General features: G+C 38.6%; 3 protein-coding genes across 6 annotated transcripts; 2 read left to right on the top strand and 1 right to left on the bottom strand.

Annotated features, from left to right (window-relative positions):
• The first annotated feature begins 6860 nt into the window (after window positions 1-6860).
• On the top strand, window positions 6861-11061 carry LOC117612937 (protein BCCIP homolog). 4 transcript variants are annotated; one of them, XM_034341582.1, is made up of 10 exons: window positions 6861-7551; window positions 8297-8466; window positions 8592-8665; window positions 8835-9059; window positions 9203-9412; window positions 9514-9579; window positions 9669-9755; window positions 9834-9890; window positions 10461-10572; window positions 10678-11061. In XM_034341582.1, exons 2-9 carry the CDS (start codon window positions 8307-8309, stop codon window positions 10557-10559), a joined length of 978 nt encoding a protein of 325 aa, XP_034197473.1. In that variant the 5' UTR covers window positions 6861-7551; window positions 8297-8306; the 3' UTR covers window positions 10560-10572; window positions 10678-11061. The 4 variants fall into 4 exon arrangements, with proteins under 4 accessions (XP_034197473.1, XP_034197468.1, XP_034197460.1 ...); XM_034341577.1 differs by having other exon boundaries at window positions 10659-11061; XM_034341569.1 differs by having other exon boundaries at window positions 8239-8466; window positions 10669-11061.
• A 1707-nt stretch (window positions 11062-12768) lies between these two features.
• Window positions 12769-15421, top strand: LOC117612929 (DELLA protein GAIP-B). The gene has a single exon (XM_034341556.1). It carries the CDS (start codon window positions 13097-13099, stop codon window positions 14996-14998), a length of 1902 nt encoding a protein of 633 aa, XP_034197447.1. The 5' UTR covers window positions 12769-13096; the 3' UTR covers window positions 14999-15421.
• Window positions 15422-22055: 6634 nt separating this feature from the next.
• On the bottom strand, window positions 22056-23754 carry LOC117612921 (uncharacterized protein At4g22758). The gene is made up of 2 exons (XM_034341551.1): window positions 22853-23754; window positions 22056-22554 (listed from the first exon to the last, which is right to left on the bottom strand). Exons 1-2 carry the CDS (start codon window positions 23085-23087, stop codon window positions 22373-22375), a joined length of 417 nt encoding a protein of 138 aa, XP_034197442.1. The 5' UTR covers window positions 23088-23754; the 3' UTR covers window positions 22056-22372.
• Window positions 23755-25956: the final 2202 nt, after the last annotated feature.

Genomic DNA, 25956 nt, shown 5'->3' with positions numbered 1-25956 from the left:
TTTCCGTCATTTTAAATTCCGTCATTTATGACATCCTTTGTACTATTAAATTTCCTCATCCAAACGCAATGTTAAAGTCATTATAGCATCTCTAATGCGCAAGTTGCAAATTGGATGTGTAAAGCCATATTTATATCTCACTTACACCTTTAGATGATGCATGGGTCATTTGGGAAGGATTTTAGATAGGCCAAAAAGCATTTCTATGAAGAATCACTTTAGGTGATTTTAAGTGAGAATAGGAGATGGGAGAAGGGAAAAGAAGAGGATGAGAGGAGAAGAGGAAAGGGGAGGAAGAGATGAGGGGAGTAAATTTACATACCTTGTATAAATTCGTTTTTGTGTTAATTTTTGTTTTGTATGAATTTACCAAAACAAACTTTTCACCAATTAATTAAAACGCAAAACTTGTAGTAATTTTTAGAGGACTTTTTCTTCCGGCAACTGTAAATGGGCTGGGCAGACTGATGAAATTGTCCCCTTTGTCTGAGTTCGAAAATTAAGCCCCAAAAATGCTTCGAAAACGCAGCAAAACCTTATGAAGTATTTTGGTTACCTTCACCAACCAAAACAATGGCAACTTACAGGTAATTTCTTCATGCTTACAAATAAACTCTTAAGCTCAGCGTGAGTGACATGTGGCATGGAAGCAAAATCAACATGAGTTTAGCACTAAGAGAAAATTTAGGCTTGCTTTGAGGGAAAATGAAGTGTTAGGGTAAGAAAGGAGAAGTTTGGTGAGAGATTTGGCTAAGAAAGAGGAAATAGAGAACAGAGTTCTTCCGGCAGCTTGACAGATGCTCTGTCTGCCAGAAAAGAAGAATGGAGAAAAAAGGTGAATAGTGCACGAGGTTGCTAGGTTTTTTGCAAGTTAGAGAGAATGCTTGCTCTCTGAATCTGAGTTGGATTTGTTAGGTAGGAGAAGCCTCATTTTATAGCTGCTGGAAACCACCGCTTCTCAAGAAACCCTAATGGCTTCTACCCATTTTGGCCAAGCTTTTCCTCTCCTTTCTCATCTCCCTCCTTGACTCTTCCGATTTTGATGAAATCCTTTCTGTCTATTTGCACCAGATACTAGTTTTTATGAAGCTCAAGGCCCCCTTTTCCCGCAGCTGTCTCAATGGCAGACTCTCATTCCCAGCCATCTCTTTTATTGCTTTCTTCCTTTTTTTCCATGGCCAAGTCTGATGAGAAAAGGAGTTGGGATATATATGTTGGTTCGAAGGGTGTTTCTCTCTTTGGTATATTACACGCTAATACCCCCTGATTCCTTGGATGTTTTGGCTTTGAAACTTGCTCCCTCCATGTGCTAGAACCTCCCAGTAGCTCTATTCAATGATCCTACAGACCTTCTCTACGTGGCTTCTGTTTTTCCAGCAAAGAGCTGAGATTTTTGTGGCTTATGTTGGGGTTTTGTATGGGCCAAGGTGGTTCCCTAAGCAAGTGGTCTATTTTTGTTAAACATTGGGCTTTTTGGTTGTCAATAGGCTATTTTGCTTGGGCTATTGGGCTATTTTTCTCTCTTGTGCTCACCCATATGTTTGGGCTTAAAAAATGAGCCTGAGTCTCGAGGCTCCCAAGCAACCCGAGACCTTCCATTTCTCTGCCCATCAATGGGCCTCATGTTGATTCATTACCTTCCACGCCACAATCCACTCAAGCAAGCTTCGGGCGTTTGAGTGGCTTGGGCCCACTTAGGCTTGTAGCTTGGTTGGGTGTGAGATAACGATTTCGTGCTTGGCATGGCATGTCGCTTGGCATGTTTTAATTATGATGCTTGGTGGGATAATTAGCACGGATTTGTAGAGCTAATGCATTTTATAATCTTAATCTCGATTCCTAGCATGACGGATTATTTATTTGGCATGGCATGTGGAGTGTGACTTGTGCGTGGCGGATATTCGTGTGCTCCAAATCGGGTCTTTTCTCAATAATATATCGTTTTGGATCGAGAATATTTTCGGGCCCAACCGTGGATTTTTTGGGCCTCAACATAATTAACCAAAACAAAAACTCATGCTAACCAACCAAAAAAAAAAATATAATATAAACAATTAGGGTTGTGGATTGAAACCAATGTTTTAAAAGGCAAGGCACTCATTGAGATTTTTTATTCCTTGTAAAATGAGACGTAAGTCTTAAAATTTTAAGGCGTAAACGTTTTGAACGTAAATTATTGCAATTAAAAATATATTTTAAAAAAAAACACAAGCATTTTCAATTATAATGTGTTTCAAGCATAATGATAAATTACAGTATAATAATAAGTGGTATGAACTAATTTATTTGAAGTTTTGAACCATGAAAGACAAGTATCTAGAATTTTATAACTTTTATTGAATTTTTGTGGCAATATAATCTTCTTTTTGCAATGCAAAGTCTGTATGGATGAGAACAAGCAAACATCCTGTAGCAAGCAAATTCGTAATTTAAATATAAAAAAACTGTAGCAAAAAATATCAAATGTGCGTTTCAGTTCAAAATTTAAAGGAATCCCCTTTTCTCCATTTACACTCTCTTTTATTTTTAAATATTTTTTTAATAAACTTCGTTCTTTTTTGTTCTTTTTCTTTCCTATTCTACCCTTACTTACATTAATTTCTTTTTACTTCCCTTTTATATTATTTATTTTTCTGTATACTTAATTTTTCTACCTAAACTCAATTTTTAATGGATGGATGAATTCTTTAAAATTAATATTTTAAAAACAAACAAAATATTTTCCCGAGCCGCAACAACCCCCTCTCTTCGTCAAACCCCTCCTCCTCCCATCTCAACCTACCCCGACACCACACCCCACACAGCCAGTTGCGAATCAAGGAATTTTCTCTTCGGGTGACAGGACCCGACCCAATTTCCACTTTGGAATTCGAGTCAAGTCCTGTGCGTGTCCGACACCTGGCGAATGTCGGGCACAAATGACCTTTTTACCCTTCTTACTTCAATTTCTCTTTAAATTTCCTTAGACTTCTGCCGAAAATTCGGCAGAGTCTCCTCTGTATTTTGATCAATCCCAAAATTTTTCACCTGTCAAACAATCTCAAATATTTCACCCAACAGCCAGAATGTTTCCAGTAATCAATTCAATTCTAATCTCCAAATTTTCAACTGGATATCAGAGCATATTCTCAAGTTCTCATGGTTTAAAGGATTTTCTACAACTCTACCTTACTTGGTGGTGCGGAAGCTATGACTGGCCCGGTGGTGGATCCCGTGTACCTCTATGGCCTGGGGGCGAAAAACAGTTTGAAAAATGTGAGTGGACCAAAAATAATGTTCTTCAAAGCAATTCTCATAAACATAATATCCCCCATTGTAAAAAAAAGAAATTTAACTAAATAAAACTGAATACTTACTTTCTACATCACGCATAGTCAATTCAAGGCATTCTATATCAGTCATATTCAAGCTCGAAAGTTTCATACAAAAACCACTGAATTCAAAGCTTTTATAAAAGTACTGAAATCAAACGCGTATAAAAACTCTGTACTCAAGCCTTACATAACTGAATAAATATAAAGGGATCTATGTCCGAAAAGTCAGAAAAACTGATTTATAATAGCTGAAAATCAACATTTAATAATGAAACTCAGAATCCTTTGAAAATACCACCAATATGTACCCTTGTCATTTCCGTCAATTCCCTGGCAGGTCTCGGGCGTCACACAGACTTACCCGAGCCGCAAACTGGCGAAATCAGGGGACTATGATCAGCCTGTCCCGCCGGCAGATTCCTCGATGACACCAAGTCAACTCGAGTCGCTCTGGCAGGATGCAGGGGACCGTAGTCAGCCTGATCCGCAATCCTGGCAGGTCTCGGGGACATAAAGTCAGCCGAGCCGCAATCCTGGCAGGTCTCGGGACACCAAGTCTGCCGAGCCGCAAATCCTGGCACTCACGGTCCGAGCGTCCCCGAAACTCGTGAGGCAAGTCAAGTGCACTGACTGAACTATAATCAGACTGGATGTCCGTAGACATCGGTCCGACTCTGGGTAATCACCATAAAGAAAAACGGGTACGAGGTGGTTTTAAAATAATGTCCTTTTAAAAAGAAATATCTGAATAATAACTGTAAAACTCAAGTCGTGCTGCGGTCTTAACTGATTCAAAACTCAAACTCTGTTTCTGTAACTGGTAAATAAGCAGCACCGACTTATAGCATTATTACTGTACTGCTCATATTCAAAATCGTATTAAAACTTACTCAAAGACTGAATGAAGAAACTTACTCAAATAAACTCATTTATAAAACTCATGTAGATAAAATCATTTATAAAATCTATTTTATATAAAAGCACATCAATTCATATAAAAGCACATCAATTCATTCATGAAATCTGATTTATGAAAGAAGGTCCACTCACAGATGGTCCGAGCTACTTCGATCCCTCAGAGGTCTCCTTTTAAAATCCTGTCGGGCTCCTGGTGCCTGATTACCCCGAAAGATTAAATTAATAAGCTGCTGAAATAAAACGAATTTCAACTAAACACCCTGCCCCCGGCTCCTAGAAATACGTGCTTTTCAATTTACAAAAAATACTCCTATGCCCACATTAGCCTTTTCGGACAGTTGGACCAGTTTTGGGAGGTCCGATACTCAGCTAAGCGATAACTGTCAGATCGGCCGACCCGGGACCCGTTGGGTCCACAATCTCCGATGGCCAATCTGAATTTCCCTGAAGGTTTCTCACACAACGGGAACCATGTTCTGCGAATTTGGTCCGAATCGGACGGTCGGATTGGCCAAAATCGCGTTATCGCTTAAAACTCAAACCCTAGCCCCAGGGTTCGCGATTTCGGAGTATCCGGGACTCCGATTCGCAATCCGTCGAATTCTACGTGATCCTGAAATCACGTAGACCGACATATCCAAAATTCAGCTCGATCCGACTATTTAACGACACAGCACTCACGGATCGCGCGATATGGAAAATCCGTTCGGGGCTCAAACGGACTCCGAATCGAGATCCGCGAAATCCCACACGCTCGTGACGACACGAGGGTCACAAATCTGCACAGAATTATATCAGTACCCTCGCCCACGCGCTCCAGCACGCGCGGGCAGCTTTGGGTGTCCAAAGCGATACCGGGTGGCCGAAAAATCTCGGAACCAAGACTCCAAACTCCTACCCTAGGTAAAACACCCCATTTGGAGTCACTTTTGTTCTTGACCACCCCCAAAAAGTGACCGGAAATGGTAGTTTCGAGCGGCCGAAGTTTCGGCCAAATTTCAAGTCGTAAATCGAACCCCTTAACGCTAAAATCGATCAAAGCCCATATACCCATCAGCTAGAGCACGAAAAATAGGTCAAAAACCATACCTTACTCGATCGATTTGGTGGAGAAACGGAGGAGAAATCTGAGCTGGAAGTTCGGGTGGCATTCGGACGAACCATCGTCGGAAATCATGGTTTTCCGGCCAGATTCCGGCACCCCCGAGGCTGGTGTTGGTCGGAAAAGAACGGTGGTCGAGTCACGGTTCCAACGGTACCCACGGCGGAGATCGGTTCCAAGTATGGTGGCCGTGGCGACGAGTTGAATGGGTGGAGGTCGCGGGCGGTTTAGCTGCGGGAGGAGAGAGAGAGAGCTGACGGGGGAGAGGAGAGAGAGTGATATAAATATCTGACTTTTTGATCAAATTACCATTTTGCCCCTCGCGATTTTTAGACCATAACTTCTTCGTTACGGCTCCGATTCGGGTCTACTCCGTGTCTACGAACTCCTTTCGCCGCGCTCTACGCAATGGCGTAGGCGAAATTCCCAAATTCTTTCCCGATTAAAAAGTCAAAATTTTCCCTATTAAAATATGCGAGGGCAATTTGGTCATTTCGCTAAAAGATATTTTCCTTACCTTTTAAAGATATTTTCTTTCTTTTTGATATTTTGTTTTGGGTTCTTACATCGGGGGTCAACATATAAAATCTCACAAAATTTTTTAGAGAAATCTAGAATACACAATATTATTATTAACCAATCTACAAAGATTGCTTGACAAAAAATGTGAAGAAAATAAACACAAAAACCAGACTAGCTAAGTATAATAACAAAAAAATCTATCACACACAAAAACTAAACTAATTAACCAAAACATTCTTTATTACTTAATTAAAGCGTACAAAAGCTAAGGACATACAACAATCATTATTAATTAATCTAAAAACATACAAAAGCTAAGCACATACAAGTTGAAAAAAAAAATTAACAATATTATGGCGCACTTCCTGATCCACAATAGGAGACTTTAGTTTGGCCCTCTAGATATCCTCTTTTGGGTTTTCTCGCATCGCTTCTTAGGGCTCATCACTTGAGCTTCCAAATATCACTTTTTTAGCTTTAGCAAAACTTGGATCTCCTCGCGCATGTTTACCCAGTTGATGCAAGGCCTCCAGTTGCTCTTGCATGTCCTTAGAGTAAAAATATACCATCTTTGATAGCTTTTGATTCTCTTCTTGTAATATTTTAAGCTAGTGTCGCGTCTCCTCTAATTAAAAAAAAGAAAGTGAGTGAGTGAGGAGAGAAGGAGAGAAGGAAAAAAGAGGAAGAAAAAAAGAAAAGAAAAAGGAAAAGATGAGAGAAGGAAAAGGAAAAAAAAAAAACAAGAATTATTAATAAATTAACACTTATATTGGCCATACGAGAAACTTTTTAAATAATTTACCCACTAACCATTATCATGAAACCAGGCCTTAGCCCATTAAGTTGCTATTTGTTTTTAATTACAATACAAAATGATACCAAACGTGTTTGACCAACAAATTTAAAGACCAAACGCGCGTTTCACCTAAACTTGGTGGGCTTTACCCGCATGACAATGACATCATTCTTCCTTCTTCTCTTTTATGGATCAGAACACGACGTCGTTCAGTGTGTTTTGAGAAGACAAAAAAAAGTCAGAAATCCTCATCTTCTTCCTCGCGCTAACACAGTGCCTCTGCAACGAGATAGCCGCCGTCTGCAAATCAAGCAAGTAAGGCCTATCGTTTTAAAGAAAAAGAAGCAGCAATTGCAGGGGTCACATTTCTTCTCCCCAAGCCATTGTTTCTGGTTTGCAAGGGTCAATTGACCCCCTTTACCCCAATGTGGATCCGCCACTGCACACAGCCACCCACCCACCGATAGCCATCTCTGCCCCAACGCACCCACCACCACAAACGACCTTACCTCCCCAAACGCCCGATAGTCAAGCCACACTCAAACCCCAAAACTCTTTTTTTTTTTTTTTAAAATCCCCGGATCTAGATTTGGTGGTTGAACAAATATGGGGAAAGAGAGAAAGAGAGGGTACAGAGATCCTAGCTATAGCTACCAGTATAGATGATTGATGTTATTGGGTTCCTTTTACTTCTTTTGGTTATGTTTTCGGAGGAGAAGCTAACAAAAAGCGAGGAAGAAAATAGAAAAGGTCCTTTGAGCCTTTGCCATTGGAGCTTCTGTGTTGGATTTTTACGCCAATTAATCTTTTCAACATCTAGATTCCGCCGCACCCACCGCCGCGCCGTCGCCGAGTTTGGGTCCTCATCTCCACTCGGTTTAATTCCTTACCAGTACGGTGTAAGTCTTTCGTTCGCATTATAATCCTTGCTTCTCAGACTCCTATTTATGTTCTGTTTCATCAAAAAGTAGTTGTTCTCTGTATGTTTGTTTGCTTATGTTTTGTGAAGAAATTGAATAACCTACTTACTCAACGAAGCAATTCTATTTTTCATTTAAATTATTGTTTTGTTATATTTTTCTCGATAAGTGAATCATCCAGTTTTTTGTAAGCCATGCAGCTCCGTGTTTAGTCCGTTGAAATCATTTGGTTTAAATTATTTTCGGGTCTTCGTGATATTTAGAGCTTACCTGAACTAAGCCAAATTGTTCGGTTAAGCAGCTCAGTTGAGTTGTAAATTGTTTGTTTCTGGTCCCAACAACAGTGAGAATATGAAATTATAGCTGCATATTAGTGAGTGATAAACGTCTGTAGGTCATTATGTTTTAGTAGATTTTGTATTGAGTTAGTTTTCTTTGGAACTGGATTAAGTGAGTTTCAAATGTGAATTATATACACGCAGCTATCTGGTTGCTTTAGCATGTGGAGTTTAATTGCATTTTTTAGTTTTTGTGCTTTCTCAAAGAAAAAATAGGATGGATTTACTAATTTTTTCATGGACAGAGAAATGTTTGGATTCTTATTTTTTATCAAAATGACCTGAACTGTATGTGGGGTATATGCCTTACTATCTCAGTTACTTATAGATATGGGTTTCCTTCAATCTCAATGACCGGAACCTTGCTCGGCCATTTATTGCAACAGATAATCAAAGATGCCCCGTAAACCGGTGAGGCATCGGCGATTGATGAAGTATCAACCTCTGACTTTTTCCCCATTTGCTCGTCAAGTCGCTCGGGTTGCCTCCAGCTGCATGTCCAACCGCCAAATGCACAGGCCAGACCTCCAGAAAAAATCTCAACCTAACTCCGCAGGTATTAATATCATCATCATCTAAATAGCCCTTTTCCTTAAGATAAGGCATCACTTCATAAATACATTGCTATCTGTTAACTGTTTCAGAATGGACGTGGTAATGACTCCTTATCTTTCTTTTTAGGTAATGGATCGAGAAAGAATACTTTGAAAGTCAAGAATGAACACTCCGAGTCTTCTGATGAAGAAGAGTTTGATGTAAGCACATTCTTCTGGTACTATTTCTTTTAAGGGATAGAAAATTCTGATAGTATTCGTTGTCCATATAGTTGCATTTGTGTATCAGGATAGCTGAAATACAAAAGTAAATACTCTTTCATATTGTTTCTACTCGCAATTTTATGAGAATTTGGTTCATACTTTGAAGGGAACTGTGCAAGCAGATTTTGCTTTCTTTGATCCAAAACCTGATGACTTTCATGGAGTGAAGACCTTGCTACAGACCTACCTTGATGATATAGAATGGGATTTGAGTGGTTTTGTAGACTTAATTTTGGAACAGACCACTGTAGGAACTGTTGTTAAAATAGAGGATGATGAAGACAATGGAATTTTTGCTCTTGCTACTGCCCTTAACTTGGGCAGATATAAGGCAAGTAATCTATACTTTTGTATTCCAGTTATTCACATGGCTACATCATTCTAACATTTATCTGTTGGTAGGCATTTTCTTAGCTTTACATACCTTTTCCTTACTATTTAGATCCTTGATTGCGTTTCTTTAATTCTTAATAGGACCACAAATGTTTTATGGAGGTTAAGGAGTTTCTCGTTAAGGTATCTCAAGAGAAGGATGTAATAGATGACCTGCGATCACTTTTGGGAAAGGAAGCAGAGAGTGTCGGTCTCTTGGTCTCTCAACGGGTGATGAATTTACCTCCACAGCTCTGGCCACCTCTTTATGATGCGCTCTTTGATGAAGTCTCTTGGGCTACAGAAGATGAGGTTAGATTCAGATTATATGGGATTGAGGTTATGTATATTTCCATACCTGCTGGGAACAAATTCTTTTACTTAAATAACATTTGTTGTTTCACTTCTTGTAGCCAACAGAGGAGCTCTGCAATTTCTTTCGTTTTAAGTTTTATATAATAGTCAGTAAAGTTTACAAGGTATGCCATTTAAGCATTCTCCATGTCAATTGAACCCTCTTCCCTCTCTCTGCCATGTATTTATTTTGTTTTCGGATGGAAAAATACAGCACAAAAATGCACACCAGAAAAAGGGCATGAGTACTAGTGACGAGGAAATAATATATATAAAGCCAGAAGATGAAATTTTTCATGAGGTACTGATCATTTCACATAAATAATATTTCATGTCTCTTGTGCTTCATTTACTAATTGTTTCCTTAAACGCATTTCAGCTAAGCTCCTGGTCGTTTGAATTTTCTTTGCACACTCAGCAGCTTGCAACTCATGAGGCAAGTATTAAAGATATTGGCAGCCTGTCCTGATTTCTCGTATTGATTCCTATTCAACTTCAAACTCTTGTCTTGTCCCTAATCCACTAACGTACTTATGGGTAGTTCACCTCCAAAGAAAGAAAGGGACGGAAAATTTGAAAATCTCTTCTTAAGTTACTATTTGATTTGTGAACGAGGATTGGAAAAAACAAATAAACAAAAACAGTAGTTCACCTCCAAAGAAAGAAAGGGATGGAAAACTTGAAAATCTCTTCTTAAGTTACTATTTGATTTGTGAACGAGGATTGGAAAAATCAAATAAACAAAAACAGTTTGGGAAATTACACGGAATCTTGCCATTAAGTCCAGTTCACACGCTTTTTCTCAAATAGTTTGTAGCATTTTTCTCCTGGACAATTTCTCGAGATCGCAGCAATACCAATTAGCTCAAAAGTTCCTTATGCTGAAGACATTCAAACTCTACCACGAATGTCTAATTAAGTTGATTGCGCCCATGGCTTAATTATTGCAATTTAATTGCCTTTATGACAATAACGATTTCTCTGTTTTTCTTTTTAAATTTTGCAGCTGAGAGACTATCAGCAAATGGGGTTAGTCATGGCGGTTAAAGCAGACAAGATCCCTGCATTTCGACAGCAGTTAAAATCTTTCGTAGAGAGATCATGATGCTAATCGAAAGGTTTAGCAAATTCTTTACTCAAGTACCTTAATTACTATCTTTAAACTTGTCTGCAAAGGATGTCGTAGTTACCAACTCATTGGTAGCTGTCCGCAGGAGTTGCAGGTGCCAAATTTTGATTTATATTTGAAGGCATGAGGACATTCACATGGTGAAGGTTTTGGAAGCGCTCGTTGGTCCCAAATGGTCCCTCAAAAGATTCATCGAAACAGCAGAGCTAGGAAAGGTACAGAAATATTGTATTGAGAAACGTGTCATGGACCATCATAAGCTATTATCTCCCAGATTCTATATGAACCAGAAAGGAAAATAGAGAGAGTTTGAAACCATCCAAAAGAAGTGGAACTTTACGTATGAGGCCAAAGAAGAGCACCATTATCTTATAATATTTGTGATTTTAAATTTTGTGTGGCGATAAGAACAATATACATGGAATATTTGCTTCAACTTGTTTGCACACAGATATCACATAATTACATACACAATGTAGTCGATGCCTTATGTCCAAAACCAGAACCCACTGCCTCTTCCTTTTCTTATCTTTTAATGATGGAGAAAGCTCCAGTAAAAGTTAATTTTAAAAAAAAAGTTCAAGTAAAAGTTGACTAGGCTATAATATGAAAGCAGTCTCATCAAATTATGAGTACTTGAATGCTGGAGTTATAGTACTAGTGCATATTGTATGGTTCACATGAAAGGATTTCGATCTTATCTAATTGTGGAAGTTGGCAAACAAAGGGGCAGTGGATTTGTGTTAGTGACGATGTCAATTTTGATCATGAATGAGAGTAATCTTTCATGAGTATAATTAATAATACCATTTGCTGGTAATCATATTTATAATAATGAATGATTGCGTTTTTGTTTATTAAAAAAGAAAAGAATATTTGATTTTCAATTATCGCCTGCATTATGTGAGCACATGTGTCGTCGTTTCTTCTTGTTTTAAGTGAACTATATAATTTCTTGTTTTAGGACTGTATTTAAGTGAACACTATATAATTTCCATGTGCTTCTTACACAATAATTGTAATTGACCATTGGAGGATAAAGAATTCCTGATTTCTGAAATTTTTTCTTTTCCTGGGTGTGAGAATTTTTACAAGGTTTTACTTTTCTCTCTTTTTGGTGATAAGAGTTTGAGAGAAATAGCGATAAGTTTTTACTACAAGGAAGTGAAGGTACAAAAATAATAAGATTTAGAGAATTAAGCGAGCATCTCTACACATCAGTCGATAAAAGATAAGTTTTCACTACGAGGAAGCGAAGATAAAAAATAATAAGATCTAGAGAGTTAAGCGAGCATCGACAAAAGAGGTGTGAGAACTGAGAATTGGCAGTTGCATTGCATAGGACTTGCTCGTTGCATTAATTTCCATATGAATGAAACTTTGCCATACATAAAAGCAAAGGAAAAAAAAAAAGGATTAGATAAGTCGACATTAATTAGACCTAAGCTGCTCAACTTCAAAGCTCGACAACTTTTAATGATCTGGCTCGAGCATTATTTTATTGTAATTTACCTAAATTGTTACACAATGCATCTGACTACATCCGATTCCCCCCCAATGAAATGGATGGAAATCATTAAATTAACAGCAAATCACGACCATAATAATATATGGAGAGATGCATTAACTTTCCTACGCGGCAATCACTTATCTTAAACTACATATGCCCCTGAAACCCAAATTCAATTAATTAAGTGAACATCAAGCCACCAAATAAATAATAATCAATAATAATTACAATTAATAGATGTGTCGCTATTAAAGGAACAGTGTCCTTTTCTTTTCCCTTGACTAACTTTTACTAAGTAAAAAGTAAAACCTAGTAACTGAAGATCAGATTCAGAACATGGTCTTCCAAACTCAGCTCAATTTTTTTACTTAAAGTAAACCCAAATCAGATTCAAATCACGTGCCAATAAAAAGTGCAAAAAAAGAAGAGAGAGAATGGGAATCAAATGAACGAGGAGGTCTATACAATAATAATATGAGGCTGCACTCTGCAGAGCCTGTGACCATTTTTTTTAATTTTCCCAAAAATAAAGAAAGGAAAATAGAGGTAAAATGTAAATAATTTCATGTTTATCTGTTTGTGTTTGAGCTGTAGTAGTTGTTGCTGTTTGCCTGATACTTCATTGGAGGTCGCGCCCCCATCACGAGTACATATATAATATATATGTTATTTTTGTAGTTTTTATTATTATTTGTAAAATAATAAATAAATGGAAATAAAAATACTAAAACTGGCAAAGACTCAAGAGAGGCATCATTAATATTCTTATTTCCTCAGCTGAGGGAGAGAGAAAGAGAGAGATGGAACAAGTAGTGGTGGTAGTGAAAAACCAAGCAAACACCCTCCCAATCCCCAATGCTCAGATTCTTCAACCATTCACAGCCCTCTTTGGTTTCTGAGTAACACACACCTCCCCATGCCCAAATCCAAACCAAACCATTTCACAATTCACAATTCACAATTAATCACAAACCCAAAATCAACCTAACCCAGAAAAAAAGAAATGAAAAGAGAGCATCAGAGTTATCATCAATATCCCTATCCAGACCCGTCATCCATGGCTTCCACCTCTGCCGGCGACTGTGGCAAAACCTCCAATAAGATATGGGAAGAAGATGCCCAACGAATCGACGGTGGGATGGACGAGCTTCTGGCCGTGTTGGGGTACAAGGTACGGTCCTCTGACATGGCAGAGGTGGCCCAGAAGCTCGAACAGCTTGAAGAATTCATGGGTAGTGTTCAGGAAGATGGCCTTTCGCAGCTTGCTTCTGATACCGTTCACTATAACCCGTCGGATCTATCGACGTGGCTAGAAAGCATGATCTCCGAGATCAACCCACCTCCCAATTTCGACCCTTTAATGGCTGCTGCCGCTGCACCGCTTCCTAATCAGCAGCAACAAGTCCAACTCGGCGACGACTCGTTCTTAGCTCCGGCCGAGTCCTCCACCATCACCTCCATCGATTTCCGAGATCAACAGATGAGCAAATCCCTAAGCCCGCCTCCTCCACAAACTCAAAATCATCATCCTCATCCTCAGGTAGTGTTCGACGACTGTAATTCCTCTTCCAACTACTACGACCTCAAAGCTACCATGTTCACCCAAACCCACCACGATTCTTCGTCCCGGGAGGCCAAGCGACTCAAACCCTCATCTGGGTCTTCTGCCTCTGACCTCGTCTTCAACCGGCGTACCGCCTCTTCTCTTCCGCAACCACAACCCCTCTCCATCCCCACCACCGAGTCATCAACTCGCCCTGCCCTCCTGGTCGACTCACAAGAGAACGGGGTCCGACTCGTTCACGGCCTCATGGCCTGCGCGAAAGCCGTACAGCAAAACAACCTCAACCTGGCCAAAGCTCTGGTGACCCAGATCGGCTATTTGGCAATTTCTCAAGCAGGTGCTATGCGAAAAGTTGCAACCTACTTCGCCGAAGCTTTAGCTCAAAGAATCTTCAGAGTCTACCCTCAGTCCCCAATCGACCACTCATTCTCCGATATGTTGCAGATGCACTTCTACGAGACCTGCCCGTACTTGAAATTCGCTCACTTTACGGCCAATCAAGCCATCCTCGAAGCCCTCCAAGGCAAAACTCGAGTTCATGTCATCGATTTTTCGATGAACCAAGGGATGCAGTGGCCGGCGCTGATGCAAGCCCTGGCGCTCCGACCCGGTGGTCCCCCCGCCTTTCGGCTTACTGGTATCGGGCCTCCGGCGTCCGACAACTCCGACCATCTCCAAGAAGTGGGCTGGAAGCTGGCCCAATTGGCTGAAACCATCCATGTGGAGTTTGAATACAGAGGGTTTGTGGCGAACAGCTTGGCTGATCTGGACGCGTCCATGCTCGAACTCAGACCGAGTGAGGTCGAATCGGTGGCTGTTAACTCGGTCTTCGAGTTACACAAGTTATTGGCTCGCCCTGGCGCGATTGAGAAGGTCCTGTCTGTGGTTAAGCAAATGAAGCCGGAGATTGTCACGGTGGTGGAGCAAGAGGCAAACCACAACGGTCCAGTTTTCATGGACCGGTTCAACGAGTCGCTGCACTATTACTCGACTCTTTTTGACTCGCTGGAGGGCTCGGTGAACAGTCAGGATAAGGCGATGTCAGAGCTGTATTTGGGGAAGCAAATCTGCAACGTGGTGGCTTGTGAAGGGGTGGACCGGGTTGAGAGGCACGAGACTTTGACTCAGTGGCGAAACCGGTTGGACTCGGCCGGTTTTGTGCCGGTCCACCTTGGGTCGAACGCGTTCAAGCAAGCGAGTATGCTGTTGGCTTTGTTTGCCGGCGGGGATGGATATCGAGTGGAAGAGAACAATGGTTGTTTGATGTTGGGTTGGCACACTCGCCCACTCATCGCCACTTCGGCTTGGAAACCCGGTTGCGACTCGGTGATGGCTCACTGAGTCGAGTAGCGAGTTGGGTCAACTTTAACTAGCCTTTTTTTATTTATAAAAAATTTGAATCTTCTTTTGGCTGCCAACCAAACACACCCAAGTGGTGTGGTGGTGGGGTATGAAATGAAATGTGTGTCTCTGTGCATTTGTGAGCTGGGTGCGATAATGAGATTGAGATTGAGACACCCCCCACCAAAAAGCCCCACCATTTAGGTCCATTACCAAATGCGTCTGTCTGAACACCGTCGCTCTCTATCTCTCTCTATTTCTTTTACCTCTTCTTTTGCTTTCTATCATTTTCATTTTGGCCTTTTTACTTAATTTTGTTACTAGGGGTTACTTTTGTGAACCAAGAGGTGGATGTGTACTCGTGTTTATATTTTTATATATATTGGTGGTGATAATAAAAGAAATGGAAACCTTTTTGACTACCATTTGGTGTATGAGATGTGACATATTTATTAATGGGATTTAGTGATGTGTAATTAAAAACTAATCTATCTTCATATTTGACGGGAGTTGGCGTGAGTTAGGGTAGTTGGGTCAGGGTAACAAGTGCGATTCCTTACTTTCATATTCGAGTTATGTTCTCTGATTTAGAGGGGTGTGGTTTAAACTATTGCTTATAAATTAATATTAATAAAATAAAATAAAAAGACAAGTATACTTTAGTTGTTTGTTGGTTGTGTTGTGGTGGCATCGCATGAATCATGATGATGGAACGGAATTGGGAAAAAGTAAGAGGGCACAAGTGTTACCAAAATTGAACCTGGATGGATGGATTCCAGTAGTTTAGTGTTGGGCAGCTTTGGTTGGGTTTGGTTGTGGGGTAGGATATTACCAGAAATGTCAAATGTGCTTGAATTTAGTAGCTAGCACCGGGAGGGATGGGACATATTATAAACATGGAGAATTTACCATGAACAATTTTGGTGAAAGAATTAAATGCATATATTGCATCTCTACGAGGAGTGAGGAGGGAGGAAAACAAGCACAATCAATCATAATTCATGAGAAAGGGAGGGAAAAGGATCACTTATTATTATTATGTCAAAGTGTTCTCTTTTCTGAAACTTTCTTGAAAAAGTAGGCTTTTAATATTATGTTCTTTAGCGCCATCTATCTCACTTCTCTCCAGCTTTGTGAATTAATTAATCCCCACATCCACATGATCAATCCAATTCCTCCTTTCTCTTTTCTTTCTTTTTCAGTTTTCCTCAAATAACAAGTGCAATAATTCTTTTCCTTCCCTTCCATCGGAGGAGGAAAAGAGAGACACAGACAGAGAGAGACTACTTATAACATACGCATGGGCTACTAGTTAAGGGTATAAATGTAATATTGCATGGAATGACTACAGGGGGTGAAAACGACGACACCATCATCATCCATGTGATATGAGATGAGATGAGATGAGATGAGAAATTGTGGAAACAAATATTGCAAATGCAACATCATTGTTTACTAGATTTTTGGCATGGTTCGGATTGGATCAGTTATCACGGCTAAATGAATTACAATATAACAATTTGATTTGATTTGTTTTGTTTTACGATAGAATTTGTCATTTATACATACTTGAACGAATCGAAAACCCTTGAAGTTGAAGGAGTTTTAGATCACTGTTCAATTCTCAGATTCTAAACTTATTGGTCTGGATTTTTGTCTGTGATGACCAGGCCAGGTCAACTAATAGTATATGCGGTAGGTAGAGTGCCTTGGAATCTCAGATGAAAGGACAGAAATTCAAATTTAAATTGCATCTATATTTCTCATGACTCTAATTGTATTGTATTATATCGTACACATTCAGGATTCATTGATCAGTGCAGGTTTTGTGTGCCTCTCCATCCAACCCACCAATTCTCCTCTCTAATGAGAAACAAGCAAATCAAAATCATGAATGAGGAATCGGTATAGCACCTAATTTTCTTTTCATCTCATCTCTGCAGATATATTATTTTAGCCACCACCACCACCTAGATATATATCTAGGTCTTAAAAATTGAGTCATTATTATATGTTATGCTTATGTGTCAACTTTCCTTCGTTTGGATATAAGAATTTACAAATGGTGCTGCATGAGCATGACCAAAACCAACAATCATTTAGGGTCATCGTCGTCAATCACAATATACATTAAGCAAAATCAAAGGCAATATTAATTATTAATCTTGGGTCGTCAATCAGTATTGTTCTTTATTATTGGCCTGCACCATATTTTAGGAAATTAATTAACTAGTATATTATATAAGCATTTGTTCAGGGAAGGAACAAAAACTTTAAATTAGGGTTGTAGAGAGCAGTATAGATGAGCATAAGTAAGTGAATGAAAGGGAAGAGAAGCACTGAGGGGAGGGCTTTAGAGCATTGGACCACCATTTATATATTATGTGACAAACACAATTACACATTTAATAATCTATAATGTCGAATTTACACCTAGTAACAGTGTGTTTATTCGGTACGAACAAGGCCAAAATGATAAATATATATTTTTTTTTTGGTTTAATATCAACTTGACCCCCACAAGCTTTAGTTTTACTTGGAGATCACATCACATCACGCTCCATTTGAAACTTCCCATGCCCTATTCTCCAACCCATTACCCTTTGTCCCCGTTCCACAAATTGAAGCGCAAAAAATTAAAATAAATTTTTAGCAAAAAGCAGACGTGAGACTCTAGCAACTTCTTCCAACTTCTTCTTTTCCTTTCCTTTTATTCCTTATAAGGTCCGTTTAGGAGTGATTCTGATAAGGATAAAAATAAAATTCAAGCAAAAAGCAGACGTGTGACTTTAGCAACTTCTTCCTTTTTCTTTTCTTTTATTCATTTTAATAAATCAAATTGGTCGTTTTCGTTGTAAATTATTTTAAATGGAAAGCCAAGTCAGACTGAACTAGCTAACAATTTAGGATCGAGAAGCGACTGCAACTAGTGATGACATCTTGTTAATAATAATAAGAGAGTGAACGGAGGTGGAAGAAAATGGAAGGGAAAAAAAAAGGAGGCGTTGGGTTTGGGTGGCTGGCCGCATCTTCTTCAACAGTCGACAGAAAACTGCTCATACGGATAATGAATAAATTTAGGGTTTTACTGAGAAAAGAAAAGGCAGTGATTAATAAATAATGATGTGTCGTTGTTTACATAGAGTCAGAATCACTCGTGTGTTTTTGGAACACTTGTTGCATGTCGGGATAACTTGAATATGACATGATGTCTTAGTTACAGCCTTTTTAAGGCTCTAAAAACCTTTGACCACTGCTTTGCTTTGCTCTGCTCTCTATCTCTCCTTCCTCCCCCAACTTGGCCAATTTTCCTTCTTTTCTTTTCTCACAGCATATCTCGTCGCACCACTTGGCCGCTGTACATTGATCGAGACCAAGTAAATGCTACAAATATTAAGTAATTCTTACTCCATTCCATATATGAATCTTTTCAGAGAAGGAAGGAAGGAAGCAACTAGGAACCTATGAGAATTGAAATGCCAACACTTGACCACTTTTTAATTTTTTGTGTCCACGTCAAGCTTCCTCGAGATGTCAATTACAGCGATAGGCTTTGGCCTAAGTAACTTTGGCTTCTCTTTTTTTATATGGAAAATGCTTGTATTATTTTAGATTTTCTTAGTTGAGTAATACACTTACAACAGTTAAGCTGCTTTGACGGGTTATTGTTTATCGTTGGTCTCTATGATAGAATCAGCCGAGGGCTTGAGAGGCGGTAATTTATCTTGTGATGGATGTCAGCGATTCGAGTCCGTTTATCTCCAACTCACGAGTTTAGTATTTAGTAAAAAAAAATCTATAAAATCAAACTGTTAATGTCGAGTGCGATAATAGTTGGATTCATCAAAATAGTGCTTGGAGTGTTTTTTTTGGGAACAGATGCTAGAGAAAAAAACTTATTTGGGAAGAGATTGCTGATTTTATCATCTCAATACTACATTGAGATTCAGATTTTATATAGTGGGCCGGGTTTTGTATGGTTATAAATTGTGGCCCAAATTGAATTTCTTGGGCTGAGCACCATTTTAGATGTACAGAAATAAGTGGGCATGGTTGCAACAAGTGTTCAAAGTTGAAGCAGAAAAGAGGCAGCTCAAAAAACCAAACTTAAGATTAAGACCTACCTTCTTTCATTCATTCTTGTTAATTAAGACCCAATGAACAAAGAGGAAAAGATTTTTAAGGAGAAATTGCAAATCAATTCTATGTGAAAAGACTACAAAAGAAAGAAGACATAAATCGTGGCAGGGATGATGATGCAGATAGACAGTTCATCAGGGTCGGTCTTGAGATTTTGAAAGCTCTGTGCAAACCTTAAATTGGGGCCTCATATAAGTTAATACAAACTTACACAATTATGTAATGTCATACAATAAATGTTTTTTTTTCTTAAAGTGATCAAAGTACCCCTACTCCCAAGGACAAAATTGAAATTTCACAAAAGAATTAAATTGGATTAAATCGATTACATTAGGTCAGAGATGTTACACCTTTTGAATAATCACCATGATTGTGACGATGAGTCTTTGTCATCATAGGTCATACTCAGATATTAAATATTTTTTAACACCTAATTTATTTTGTATCAATATTCCAAGAACATCATTAATTTGATGCAATTATTTTGGTTGACTTAGTTGGATGCATTATTTTTGCGAAATTGAATATCTGAGCATAATTACTGACTAATTCATTGTGATCGGGTATTTATTATTTCAGTTTGTGGTTGTGAAAGTAGATGGGATATTGAATGTTGGTGTTGACATCGGACAAGCCTTTAACACAAGCAGGTTTTGAAGTCGAGTCCTGAATAGAAGTTGAGGCCCTACAAACCAACACAACTAGAAACGTCTTTGTGTCAACAATTTGCTCACTCTGTATATATATATAACATTTGTTATACATATAGAGTGCTGCTATTTCCACCACCTGTCCTATTTTCTCACCCACTATGTAAATTTGAAAAATTAAAATCCTACTTTTCCACCCACCATTATTCCTAAAATACCCTTTAATTATTAATTCGACCAAACACCATCAACTCCAAGTTAAAAACATAAAAATTTTAACCCAAAAAAAATAAAATAAAACATTCTTCATCTTCTTCATGTGTTTTCAACATCACGACCTTACCCTACCATATTAATATTCTCATCAACCCCTTAGCATTACTGGTGGCTTCACGACCGTGACACCACCACCACAACAACATACAACCAACAAGACTACAATGGATTTTTAATTGAAGTGATGTTATATGGAATAAGGACCCGTATGTGGGTTAATCAGACTAAAAAAATCTTTAAAATGGAATAAAATTAAAGGACAATTTGGCCTCTATTATCAACACCTACCAACCCTGACACAATATTAAAGGTGGAGTTGAGAATTTGATTTGAATTTTTTTTTAAAAAAACTTTTCAAAGGATTGGGATGGGTAGATCAATGCTCGCTGAATTTGTTGAGGTCAGGAAGATGGAAAGAATATGGAGAGTAAAATAAAAAATTTATTTTCTTTTTAAAATTTGTTTTATTTTTAGGGTTTTAGAAGTCATTTTACATAGGGATAAATTTGTCTTTAAATTTTTTAAAATAAGGTGGGTGGAAAAATATGACTGGTGGGTGAAAATAGCAACACTCTACATATATTATACACATGAAAAAAAATTAGGAACCCTGTGCGGTGGCACCGCTTGCACACCCTCAGAGCCACCCCTGCAGTTCATGCACCCAGACACCCAAAAAAGGAGAGAGCTTCGTGGCTTTAAACGAGACGAGTGAATACATGAATGGTGATAAGGACAATATAGGAGACGAGACACATTGTGATGGTGCCACGTACGTTTGTGGTACCGTACGTACATACAGTTGACAGTTGTACCACATGCACGTTTGAGGATAAATCACCATAGGACTATTATGTCGCTCTCAGAATAGTAAACCTGATGCCCTTGTTGGTTGTGGTCGTGAACTTGTGATGGTGGACGGTCACAACACAAGCAATGACTTAACAAATTCAGACGAGTGGAGAGGGTAAGTGGACCATCACCGCCGGCACATTTTCTCTTTGACTAAACCATTAGAAATGAAAAATATTCGGTTCCTTATATGCGAGGAAGCATTACTACGTGTGCTTGCTAATTTTTTTATTTTTTGTTGTGATTTTAGTAAGTTATTTTTTGTATACGTGTTCGTTTGTGATTTGGAATTAAGTAGTGTAGCCGTGTTAGATTCCGAATTTAGAAAGGACCTAAATGATTGAGAGGCATAATGTAGCTTTATATTGGGTACTCGTACGTTTAATTGATTGAGAGGCATATTCTGATGGCAAGCTCAAGTTCATACGTAACACCTTGGTTGGTAAGAAGCATATTCTTCCAATAATGCGATGCTGCTCTCTCCAGTCTGCGCCAGCGAGAAAGAAACAGAGGGCATCTCATCTATTCAGAAAAGGATGGGAATGGCAATTGTACTTGTACACAATGGCTGGCAAAAAAATAAAATAAAATAAATTTGGCAACGCATAATACTAGTAATTTAGTTCCCAAATGAAAAAGGACATAATTTTTTAACAATTCTAAACATGTCATTCACCGCTTGAAAAATGACATAAAACTGTTAACCTCTTGAACTATCTCATAGCATACTATGAGTGCTCACACTAGCCACATGAACTGTAGTAATTTTAAAGCTTCTGAAACATGAGTGTTGGCAAACCACTGATTCAAATAATCAAAGTGGTCAAAAAGCCTATTCAACAGCAGCCCCCCTTCAATTGATATAATTGATTGACTAGAAGCCTACCTACTTACTAAAATTTGAAACAATTCCCACCTTCCTTGATCACATGATGTCAGAAAATTCAGACTGCAACTTCCATTGTGAAACACGAGGGCAATAGTGTTTTATTAATGAGGAAAAAGGGGTAACAACTTCCATTGTGAAACACGAGGGCAATAGTGTTTTATTAATGAGGAAAAAGGGGTAACAAGTACAAAAATGGAAAAAAAACCTTAGAGGATTAGGCGAATAACTCTACACCAAACGAAGCCTAGTGTTCATCGACTGCAACTTCCATTTAATCACGAAAGAAGTAATCCATTTAATTATGCAACTAAACCGAATCAAAGGTACAGTGCAATTTCCACCATTGCACAACAAATGCAAGCAAACTCCCGAGTTCCAACTATCACTAGAAGATCCTCAAAAGCTATTGGCAAAAATGCCATGGAAAGAAATAACAAACAAACCAATCTGTAATTTATTCGAAAACAAAAAACTTGAAAAGATTACAGCCCAAAGGATAGAGCTGCCTCTATAACTAAAGAACACAACACCAATAACTCAAACAAAACTCTCTCATTCTCCATTAATTTAATGGGAGGAGATCTTGAGATTGAGGGACTTATTGATCCATGCCTTCCAACTCCCACTACCCTTGCGAGTAATTGCAGCCGCTGGTATTTCATCGCTATCCATTTTCACTGGCTGAGGCTTCTTGCACAGCATAAAGTTACGAGCTCCTTGTGCTCCAATTGTGTCCCACGGACTCAGAGCTGCAATGAAATCCAAAAACACCGTCAATAAGCAATCCTAGAGATATATATATATATATATATATATATTCAAGAAATGCATAAAAACAGAAGCTGGGTATTTCAATATAATGAACCAATTCCACATAAACAACACCAAAACAGTAGTCAATTTCACAAATTTATGTCAAAACTGAGATGGGTTGTTTCAGTCATGAGAATATAAAAAAGGGTAAGGTATCAATTCTTAAAATTTGATTCAGAAACAAGATTGAATTTTTATGATTAAAAATTATAAGGAATTTTGAGAATTCATTACCATCAGGTCCTGCGTTGGGGCAGTAGAGCAGGAAATCATTAAGATCTGAGCCAAGAACCGGAAGGCGGCCCTCACGCGCATAAGATTTCAAGGCGGTATCGATGACGGCTGCGACAAGCTCCTCCTCGTTGACAACGAAGCGGATCGGGCCGGCGCTGCCGAGCACAGTGATGCTGATCAAGAGCCTGTTGCCCTTGGCGCTGTTCGGATTCTTCTTCTGCTTGTACAGCAACATCTTCGTCGTTTCGTAATCGAATTCAAATCAATTAATCAACAGCAAAAAAGGCAGCCAACCAAAAAAAAAAAAAAATCAAAAATATTTCCGAGTCCCTCTTTCCCAACAAGTTATTGATCTCAATCAAATAATCAAAAAACCGACGGACGGCGATTAATGAAAATCCGGGTGCGATAATCAAAAAGGTTGATGAGAAAGAGGAAATATAGAGATATATGAGACGAAGGGGGTTCAGGGGTCGACGCCGAGGCAGCGGTAGTACCAGCCTTCCTTGCAGGAGCCGAAAGCGAAAGCAGACGCAGCAGAGATCGGGAGAAAAGCGCTCGCCCTTGATTGTAAAAGGGAGCGCATGAAATTACTGATGCTTAAGATTTCCACCATTCACAACTTGCTGGCTTCGAATCAAGAAACAAATTTGAGAAGAGAAGAATTTTGTGGGTTTCTGGGAGGGGTTCAATCGAAACGGAACGAAAGCGAAAGGAAATTTGGGAATTAGGGTTAGGGTTTGGTTGGGAGCGGAGGCGGCTCTTTCTTCTCTCCAAGAATCAAATCCTGAGTGTGTGTATTTTGCGAAGGGATGTAATTCTGGGGAGAAGAGCCTGTTGGGGTTGCTTGGTTTTATATTTACATTCCGGTTTCCTTCTTTCGTTTGGAATTGTGAGTTGGTTGGGGGTACATTTTACTACCACCGACTTTCCAAATTTACCGCTTCCTTCCTTCTTGTTACCGTTATTCTTGCTGGCGCGTACTCCTTATCGTGTCAGTTTTGACAGCGGCTAAATCAGTAAATAATTAGTTGTGACTAATTCTTTAATATTTGAATTTCAGTTATTTTTCTTCTTATTTTTTCTCACTTGTTTTGACTAGTTACACTCTGTACTTGGAGAGGAAGTTTTAGCATCCAACTCATCTCACCAGTCATTAGTGGTTTTACACTCCATTTTATTTGTGGAGGCCCCAAATTCCTTATCTTTAGGGTTTTCTAGACAAATTCATTCTTTTTAAAAATTAAATATCCTAAAATTAATGTTTTCTTCTTTAGTCTCCGTAGTGTGGGTTTGTTTGTTTGTTATTGTGTCTAAATGGTCATTAAAACCACAAGGATTTTCCATCTTATTTAAAATCAAATTATATATGTAGGGGACAGACCAGTTGGACAAGACAGTGTGTCCACTTATTTACTTGAGTTACAATTTTATAATAAAAATTACGCAGCGTTAATATAATAAGAGGGTTAGTGTTTTTGAACATATGTTTGTCGTTATTATGTTAGCGTAAGAATGATGTGTATTAAGAATGACATTATAATACTCCCTCCCATTCCCTCCCATAGAAAGAGAGGTAAATAGAAAATATGATTAAAGTTGTTTTTCTTGGTGAAAAATGACATATTCTGTGAATGTGCGGATACAAGTTGACGTTCCCAAACCCACCAACCATGTCTTGGTGGTCAAGAGAGAGAGTCTGATTTAATTAAGTTTTAACACTAATTTGTTTTGGTAATTAGGTGGCATATCGGGTGTGAACCTTTGACATAAGAAAGAATAATAGGATTTAGAGCAATTAATTGAATCAAGACTTAAGAAGAGAATCAAGTGGTATTTGTTTATTTATAAATAATATCATAATTTCCTTGGAGAACATGACACATCCAAATCCAAGCAGGGGAAGAAGGAAGGCTCGTCAAGTTGATAACCAAAAATCCAGTCATATCATATCAGCCAAAACGTAGAGGCTTAAATTTTCTGATATAATATAATAATATATCAATGAATTATTTAATTAGTTGTTGGTAGGCTTGGAAGTAAAAAATGAGGAACTTCAATTATTGGTTGAAATTAAATAACGAAAAAACCCGCGGAACGTTATCTGGTGAAGAATCATATACCACTCCCTGCATATGCTGCTGTACCATGATGTCAACCACATGTTCCTTCAGATCACGCACATTCATGATTCATGGACAACACACATACATAAGCACAGCATGTGTAACATGTATCTATATATATATATATATATATATGAGTGTGAGAGTGTGAGAGTGTGAGAGTGAGAGATGATCCTTTTACAGCTATGAGATGTAGGAAAGGACATAAAGTTGAAAATGATAACTTTGGGTCCCTTCCCTTCTTTTTGTATAAAGTGAATATAAAAAATAATATTGGCATTGCGTGCATTTGGATTGGAATTTGGATGCGTGGATTCAGGAAAAGCAATCCTAAATTAAACTATATGAAACCATATAATTAGTTAGCAATAGTCTGATGCATATGGCACGGAGGATATTGCCCCCCCAATAAAAAAAGGTGAGGATAAAAATGAATGATATTGCTGAACAAAGGTAAGACAGCCAAATCACAAGTCTTCTCAGAGGATATGGTAGTAAAGGCCTTGTGGATGTGTATACAAATTACTATACAAACATTATATATAATATTCGCGGTCCCTCTCCCCCTTTTCTCATACCTTGAAAACAAATTTCAATGAAACTCATTAAAAAATCCAGCTTTCATGTTCTCCACCTTACTAAGCAAAGTCCATTCCAATGCTTCTCTTAACCGTTAGATTAAATTAGTTAGTCGTTGAATCAAATTAATTAAGATTTAGAATCTCACCTAAGGGCCATATATAAGACCCTCACTCTAGAACGACTCTTGTGTACACAAGCAATTCATGAACTGAACTTATGCATTGGGGGCTAACCAAATACAAAATTTGATGGGCCAACCCAAACCAAAATGTACCCCAACAAATTTGATAAGCCCTACCCATAACCCATAATGTCCATAACCCAATAACCCAGTAACCCAATAAGCCTTGGAGTCTATTGAAAAGGAGTGACTCATAATAATAGGGTTGGTAAAGC

Source organism: Prunus dulcis, chromosome 1 (genome assembly GCF_902201215.1).
Source record: "Prunus dulcis chromosome 1, ALMONDv2, whole genome shotgun sequence".
NCBI classification, from domain to species: Eukaryota; Viridiplantae; Streptophyta; class Magnoliopsida; order Rosales; family Rosaceae; genus Prunus; species Prunus dulcis.
This window is presented reverse-complemented; position numbering and strand designations above follow the sequence as displayed.